Source organism: Myotis davidii, unplaced genomic scaffold, assembly GCF_000327345.1.
Source record: "Myotis davidii unplaced genomic scaffold, ASM32734v1 scaffold120, whole genome shotgun sequence".
NCBI classification, from domain to species: Eukaryota; Metazoa; Chordata; class Mammalia; order Chiroptera; family Vespertilionidae; genus Myotis; species Myotis davidii.
Genome location: NW_006294778.1, coordinates 4,894,762 through 4,902,651, shown reverse-complemented (window position 1 = coordinate 4,902,651; position 7,890 = coordinate 4,894,762). Strand labels below are relative to the sequence as shown.

General features: G+C 45.0%; 1 protein-coding gene across 2 annotated transcripts in view; it reads right to left on the bottom strand.

Annotated features, from left to right (window-relative positions):
- The window catches only part of PAH (phenylalanine hydroxylase), a 54,643-nt gene that overhangs the window by 17,460 nt on the left and 29,293 nt on the right, over window positions 1–7,890 (bottom strand). For both annotated transcript variants that reach the window (XM_006769354.2, XM_006769355.2), the window contains exon 4: window positions 4,396–4,484. In XM_006769354.2, the coding sequence (XP_006769417.1) occupies window positions 4,396–4,484 (89 nt within the window). The remainder of the gene's footprint in view (window positions 1–4,395; window positions 4,485–7,890) is intronic.

The following is a 7,890-nucleotide window of genomic DNA, read 5'->3' as shown; positions in this document are numbered from 1 at the left end:
TTGGTTTACATCACACCTTCCTTGATTTTTCCAGTTTATTGGTTTTCTTCTACAATACACTCCTTTTAGACAATCATTATACTTGTTATTTTTAAAATATATTTTTATTGATTTCAGAGAGGAAGGGAGAGGGAGAGAAAGATAGAAACATTGATAAGAGAATCATTGATTGGCTGCCTCCTGTATGCCCACTACTGAGGAGGGAGTCCAAAACCCAGGCATGTGCGCTGACTAGGAATTGAACAGTGACCTCCTGGTTCATAGGTTGATGCTCAACCACTAAACCACACCGGCATGGCACAATCATTATACTTGTTAATAATTATTTAATTCAGGAATCTGTTTGTCTTACTTATCATTGGATTTTCTGTGCCTGGCATATTTGGCACACTCCTGAGTAAGACCTATTAAAAATTATGCAAACCTTAAGCAAAACAAATGTTACGGTGTGCCTTTTCAAAGTTCTATCAGATCACTATTTAACAAGCTCACTGTGTGCTCCAGGGGCATGGACATTTGCTTGAAGTGCAATTTACAACTTAGTAAGGCCCCAACACTTCAAAGTTGGATGTTGAGTAATATTTATTCAAAGTTCCAAAATATTTATTTTATGATCCTGTTGCAAATTATTTCTGTCCAGTAGAAAAGAGAACACTCGCAGTTACAGCTTTCCCGCCTTCTGGGACATTGGTAATTTGTATAACCATCTTTGTGATCTTATTCCAGATCTCTACTTTTCAATGACCATATATACTTTGCACTATCTTTGTCATCTTGCTGGGTTCCCCATTCCTGAGTCCATGGATCTTTGACACACGTTCACTATATGTACCTGTATAACAGTTGTTTCTAACTTTTTTAAATATTACACTTTGTCAGAGCAACTTAGTTGGAATGCAACAAGTCATTGATGATGACTCAACTGGTTGACTTTTAGGATAGAGTCTGATGGGCCCTCAGGTAGGTGAGCAGAAGGAAGAGAAAAGGAGACAAGTCTTGGAAATATAGTCCTGGTCTTGGGGAAGAGCAGGCTCTTGTTGGCGAGTAGGAAAAGTTAATGCCTATACCATGAAAGATTGAAAAGCAGTTTGAGAGACTTGGATCAAGAACAGAAATAAACACAGAAGAACAGTTGCTTTTGCTCACATTGTCCCCACTGAAAGCTCCCTCCAGTGTGGGTCTTCATCTAGACACGGAGGCAGGTGTTAGGGAAACTGGAAGAGAGAGCTCTGAGGTTGGGGTCTGTGTGGTAGGGGCTGCTGGTATCCCCTTCATTATCTCTGAGAACATTGCTAAACTACTTCTCTCTGCGTCCTTACTAAGTTAGTTGTGGGCCTGTGACTGAGCTGTAGTCAGTGGAATTTGAGTGAAGAGATATGAGTCACCTTCCATCCTGGCCCATATGAACCTTCCAGGAGCCATTCTCTGTCTTTTTCATGCACGGGCACCATGCTGAGGCTCCAAGGACTTGGAGGAGGGTGCAGCCCTTAGTTGGAAGGAGACTTGATCTCTGCAAGACTGTGTGGAGCGATTTCCCTATTGACTACACTGGAAATAAACTCTCCTTGGGTTAAGCCATGGAGGTTTGGGGGCTGTTTGATAAGTAAGCAGTTAGCCTACCTTGGTTACCAGAGGGCTTAACTCAGATCTCCCTGTTTGGGAACTCCTCCCTAACCATCTGCCCACAGTGACATTCAAACTGATAGCATAGCAGTAAACCTGGTGTTTACTCACATACATTTTTGCTTTATGATTTAACCAAATATTACCCAAACTGTATTCCACGGAACACTACCATTCAAGATAATGTTGGTAAGGGTCAATAAGGGGTTCCATGGGTAAATAAGTTTGAGAACAATTAGGTGAAATGAGTTTCATTTTTTCAGGACTTTCCAAAACCTCTAATGAGACCATGGAACTAGTAAATGCTGAAAATGGGGTTCTAGAACACAGCATTTCCCCCCTTGATCGTGAGATCTTTTTCATAGACTCTAGTTCAGGACACATGTATATGTCTCACTTGCATATATCTTATGGCTCCTGTGAGGTTATTGTAAGTCATGACATGGTGAATTTATTTTGACCTGATACTCTGTGCTCAAAGTATAAATCACAGTGACACAGCTCTACAGCATGAGTGTGGGAACCACTGGGCCCAGAGACCAGCTGGATGGGAGGCTCTAGGGGGGCCAAGACATATGAGTTGGGACTTAAAAGTAAATAGAGGCCTTCCAGCAGGGAAAGGGCAGCTGGGGGGATAAGGAAAAGCATCCCTGGCAAAGGAAGCAACGTGGACCAGAGCACAGAGGCTGAGAACAGTTGGAGAAAGGAGAATTGCTTTTAGAAATGGAAATCAAACAAACCCACTTGGATTCTGCTTGCCGGGCTTAGAATTGCACCTCAACCTCACTGCCATCCCTTTGGGAAGAATAGCCACTCACCCTTCTTCTCTCAACCTTACTGAAGGCTCCTGGAAGGAAGACATCCTGTTTTATTAATCATTTCAGCCCCCTTCCCTGCACATGGCCTGGGACATGGCTCACGGACACAGGAGACGACACAGCCCTCTCTGGCTGAGATTTCTCATCGGAAAATGAGAAAGTACAACCTTCCCACAGGTTAGAACATTTAAGTTTGTAAAATGCAGGGAAAGCATTTAGCACAGTGCCTGGTACACAGTCCATGCTCAAGAAATGTGCTTAATAAACACAAGTGGAAGGCAGACAGAGGACAGGGATGAAGAGATGGCAGGATGGAGGAGCTGATACAGCTAGCCTATTTCATTCCCCTTCATCTCTGTTTTGGGAACAATCCTTCCCTGGCTCATTTTCCAGCGCGGCTGTGTTGGAGGCCCTGGTGTGGGCTATTGGGTCAAACCTCAGTGCCACTGCCAAGAGCAGGGGTCAGGGCGAGGCGCGCTCCTCCTGAGCCTGCGGGACAGAGAGGAACAGAGGGTCCTCTCCGAGGAACACCTCTGCCCACACCCTGGAGGGCCTGTTCTGTTCTTGGCCCATCTCTTCCCAGATCGGATGAGAAGCCACAGGAAGGAACAGGGAGAGCCTGGCCTCTCCTCAGGGGGACAGTGTACCTGATAAATTGTATTTTTACGATAAAGTGCATGTCACTGAGAGGCCAGGGAGCCAAAGATGCGGGCTGGGCCTGTAAGGAGAAATTAACTCCAGAGTTTTAAGATCAGCCCCTTCTGCCTCTCAGAAGACAGACACCAGGACAGAGGTGGGGAGATGGCCATGTCTATGGACTGGCCTCTGCTCTCACATCCCCAAATAACAGGGGGTGTGCCCAACGGAAAAGCTGTGGGGCAGGACAGGGGTACTGGAGGTTGCTAAGAGGAGAAAAGCCACGATGGGCCAACCCCATTGGCTGGGTCAAAGGTCATCAGACAGCTTTGCAGAGAAACCATGTCTTTGAAGATGCTTCACTCTCAGGGCCCCCAGCCAAGAGGCCCCAGACAGAGACATGTCAAAGGGGGGTCATTCACAACTTACTCAACTGTAAGGACCTGCATGACGTGAGCAGAAATTAGACTGTGAGAAAACACAGACAGTCCCTTAGTGTTAGACTAACCCACTGCAAATGGAAACAACCTTCAAGTCATTTAAAGATGAATGGAGCAACTTGCCTGGGCAGACAGTAAAGGACAGTCAACATGATCATGGTTGCACCTCTTGCCTATAGAGGCTGCTAGAACTGGCTCTGCGCCAGGCTGGGCTGCTCCATCCCAGGACCCCCAACCCCACAGAAAATGGGGATAAACTCTCCCCACCCTGGTCCTCTAACCGGAAGCCATTAAAGGACCCACCCCCCGCCCTGCCCACAGGTCATGGGACACAGTCTGATTTCTCCCTTCTGGTACGTGAGATCTTTTAAAACCTGACCTTCATACCTACCACACCAGCCAGCCCTTCTAAAATATTCCAGGTACTTCAGGACCCTGAACCTTCGCATGTACTATTCCCATAGATCGTACTGCCTCCTGTCTCCTTGTTTGACTAGCATCTTCCACTCAGTTTTCAAGATCTAGTTCAATGTCACCACTCCCCACGCCCCATAGGTCTGACAGAGTTGTTAGTAGACTTTTCTGTCTCCCAAGCACTTGAATTAAACCTCTGTGATTGTAGAAAGTCAGAAAAATAAAGTTTACTTACATATCTGAGTGTGTGTGTGCGCGCACTTACATGCATATATTATATGTAAACAATAGTTTCTAGTTGATAACCCATATTTGATCCAACAATAATAATGGCTATGATGATGATTATGATGAGTGAGTAGGCACTCAATAAAAGCCTGCTGTACAAGAAAACAAATACACATTGCTCCAGAGTAGGCTGGGGAGGAACCAAAAGCATCTCATGGGCAGGGCCATGGACTCACGGGGTGGTCTGCATCCAGTTCCGCTCCATAGCTGAGGATCTGGTTGGCAAATCTGTCCAGATCTTGAATCGTCCTGGGGAACCAGGGCACTGCAATACAGAAAGAGCAAAGTCCTGAATGGCAGATTGGCAGGACACAGTCAAGCTCAGAAGTCAGAAGTATGCAATCGGCCCCAATTAGTCAAGTCAATGGTGGTGAAAGTGGAGTTCCAGACAGCCACCCAATTACTGATTCAAACACTATATCCCATTTCCCTCGAAAACTTTTTTTTTTTAATTTCAGCTTTGTTTAAGTATAAGTGACAAAATGGTAAGATATCTGAAGGGTACATGACTGTGATTTGATATATATATATATATATACATACATTGAAAGGATCCCAGCACACGTTTTAATTAGCACATCCATCACCTCACACATATTTATCCTCTTTTGGAGGGGTATGAACATTTAAGTTCCACTCCCTTAGGTAATTGTGAATATACAATACAGTATTACCAACTATATCACTGTTTTATATATTAGATCCTCGAACCTTATTCACCTTATAACTGAAAATTTGTAGCCTTTTACCATCTCCTATTTCCTCCACCCTCAGCTCCTGGCAACTACTTACCTACTCTCTGTTTCTATGAGTTTAACTTATTTTTTAGGGTCCATATATAAGTGATACTATGCAGTATTTGTCTTTCTCCTCTGCCTACTTCACTTAGCATGTTGGAAACTAATTTTAAGACACATTCCCAAACATTTTCTCTTTCCTGGAGATTTTCTCTGAATTATCTCAAAATTCATCTCCCTCCCACCCATCATAGTAGAGCGGAACAGTTTTTGATGTTTTTCTTTAGCAGCAGAATATATATGCAACCCCAGAATGTAACCTAGATTAAACCAGAGCTGTTCTATTGTCAGCAAGGATGAGCCCGTGAGACCCCATCTTCCTATCACAGGTCTCCCTCCCAAAGGCCCCCAGGCATCCTGGCAGACTCTTTGGATGCCAAAGCCCATTTGGAAGCCCCTGGTGAAGCAGAATGAATGGAGTCAGGTGCAGGATTTGAGGATGCTCAGCAGAATCCAAGGAATCCATGGGCTTGCGTGTGTTTGGAGCAGCATAATGGGAAAGAAGATGGGGTCTGAGCTGTGTGGCCTGCAGACATTGGTCATGCAGAGAGAGTGACCCCAGGAAGAGGAGTAGGTGGTGGCACCCAAATCGCTGTGGCCTACAGGAAAGAAGGCATCCTAGGAGTGGCATTGTCCCAGGAATTAACAGAGACTAGGACATTTTGGACTGTAAGGTCCATGAAGGTAGGAACTATGAGTGCACTGTAGTTCCAGGTGCACAGGAGGAAAAGAGGGAGGAAAGGAAGAAAAAAAGGGAAAAAGGGAGGAAGAAGTAAAGGAAGGAAGGAAGGAAGGAAGGTAGGAAAGGAAAGAAGGGAGGGAGGAAGGAAGGAAAGAAGTCTGGTCATGTTAACATGTAAGGCATTAATAATAGTAACCATCATGCATGGAGTGTTAACTCTGGTTTAGTTGCTATTTCTAAAGTGTCTCCAACATTGGGAAGGTATTATGACTCCTATTGTTCAGATGAGAAACTGAGGCTATGAAAAGCCTAAATAACTTTTATAATCACACAGGAGTAAGAAAGTGGTGGACCCAGAAAATAAGTAGAGGACGTAAGTAGACATAGTGGGCAGACAGTGAAGTGAGCCCAAGGCACCCCTCATTCCCCTGAAATGAGATTTAGGGAAAAGGATGCTGAACTTGCAGTCAGCCTGGCCTGTGTTTGAATCCAGGCTCCAACTCCCTACTTATCCTCCGTGTGCTTCAGTCCTAGCTATAAAAATGGGAATAACAGCAACAATGTTGGAAAGAACAGCAAACGTTTTTTGAGGCCTTACCATGTACCAGGTGCTTGCTTAGCATTTTGGTTGGAATGCCTCTTTTAATATGAGGATTGCTGCGAGAAGTAAATAAGAATGTAGGCAAGGCGTGCAGCCCAGTGTCAGGCCCATAAAAGTAGCTTTCCATCTGGAGCAAGTTATTTCTGATTCTGCGCAAAGGCTCGGGTTGTGCAGGAAAGAACATGTGTGCCATCTAGTGGTCAGACTGGGGAAATGTCATCCATGATCTACACAGTCCACCAAAACAAGAGGCTTTTCTCAGCAGCGTTAATAAAGGTTCATTTTTTAAAAAATTTAAAAAATAGAGGTTCATTTAGACTAGACGCAGTGGTCGGCAAACTGCGGCTCACGAACCACATGCAGCTCTTTGGCCCCTTGAGTGTGGCCACGAAGGTTCAATCGCATGGAACGTGCGCGCCCGCACGTGGTATTTTGTGGAAGAGCCACACTCAAGGGGCCGCAGAGCCTTGTTTCCATAGGTCAGAGGTGCTATGTGAGTAATAAAAAGTAACACTGGGTGCCATTCTAAGTATTTGACCTATGAGGTGGGTGCTATCGGTCTCCCCATATTACAATGAGGAAGCTAAGGTACAGAGAGGTTGAGGGGGAAAACCCAACACACACTGCGAGAAAACAACGGTCAGGATACTAACTCAGGCCCGGCTATTCCACCGTCTCAGGCCTTAACCATGAATCCACCCCACCACAGGGGCTGGGGGCGGAGCACGCTGGTTTGGACAGCTGCCTGCCTGATTGTCTTTGCAGCTTCCCACCTGGGGTTTCCATGGCCTCAGAGCCCAGCCCTTACCTCCCAATCAGCTTTCTGTGATGATAAAACAACAGGAACAGAGATGGGCCACAGAGCTGGACAGTCGGGGCTGGAACACAGTCTCTGCGCTATCTGTGGCACCCAGAACTTCTTTGTGCCTCAGTCTTTGGAGCAATAAAATGGGGATAATAATAGTGCTATAAAGTACTACTTTAGAGGAACAATATGAGGGTAAATGAGTTAATATATGTGACTTGCTGAGAACAGTACCAGCACATCGTAAATACAGTTGACCCTTGCACAACACAGGTTTGAACTGCACAGGTCCACCTGTACATGGATTTTTTTCAATATGTATTCATCGATCGTTTGTTATCAGTAAAGCTTTTGGTCAACAGCAGGCTGTTCGTGGTTAGTTAAGTTTTGGGGGAGTTAAGTGATACTTGGATTTTTGACACCGTACAGGGGTCAGTGCCCCTAACCTTCTGTTGTTCAAGGGTCAACCGCACTATTATTGCTCAGCTACAAACTCCAGGGAATTATTTTTACTCTGCCCTTAGCTCAACATAGCACAGAGGACAAAAGAGAGAGCCTTCCATCAAAGCTAGAAGGTCTGCCACTTATTTTTTGTATAATTGAGCAAGCATTTTACCTCTCGGAGCCTTAGTTTCTTTCTCCACAAAATGGACAAAAACTATCTGTCTTATTGCATGAATTAAACTAGCAAATGTGACAATCCCAGCACAGTGACTGACCCAACATAAGGGCTCAGGGTTAACCATTAGGATGACAACGATCTTAATGATGATAATATTTAGAGGC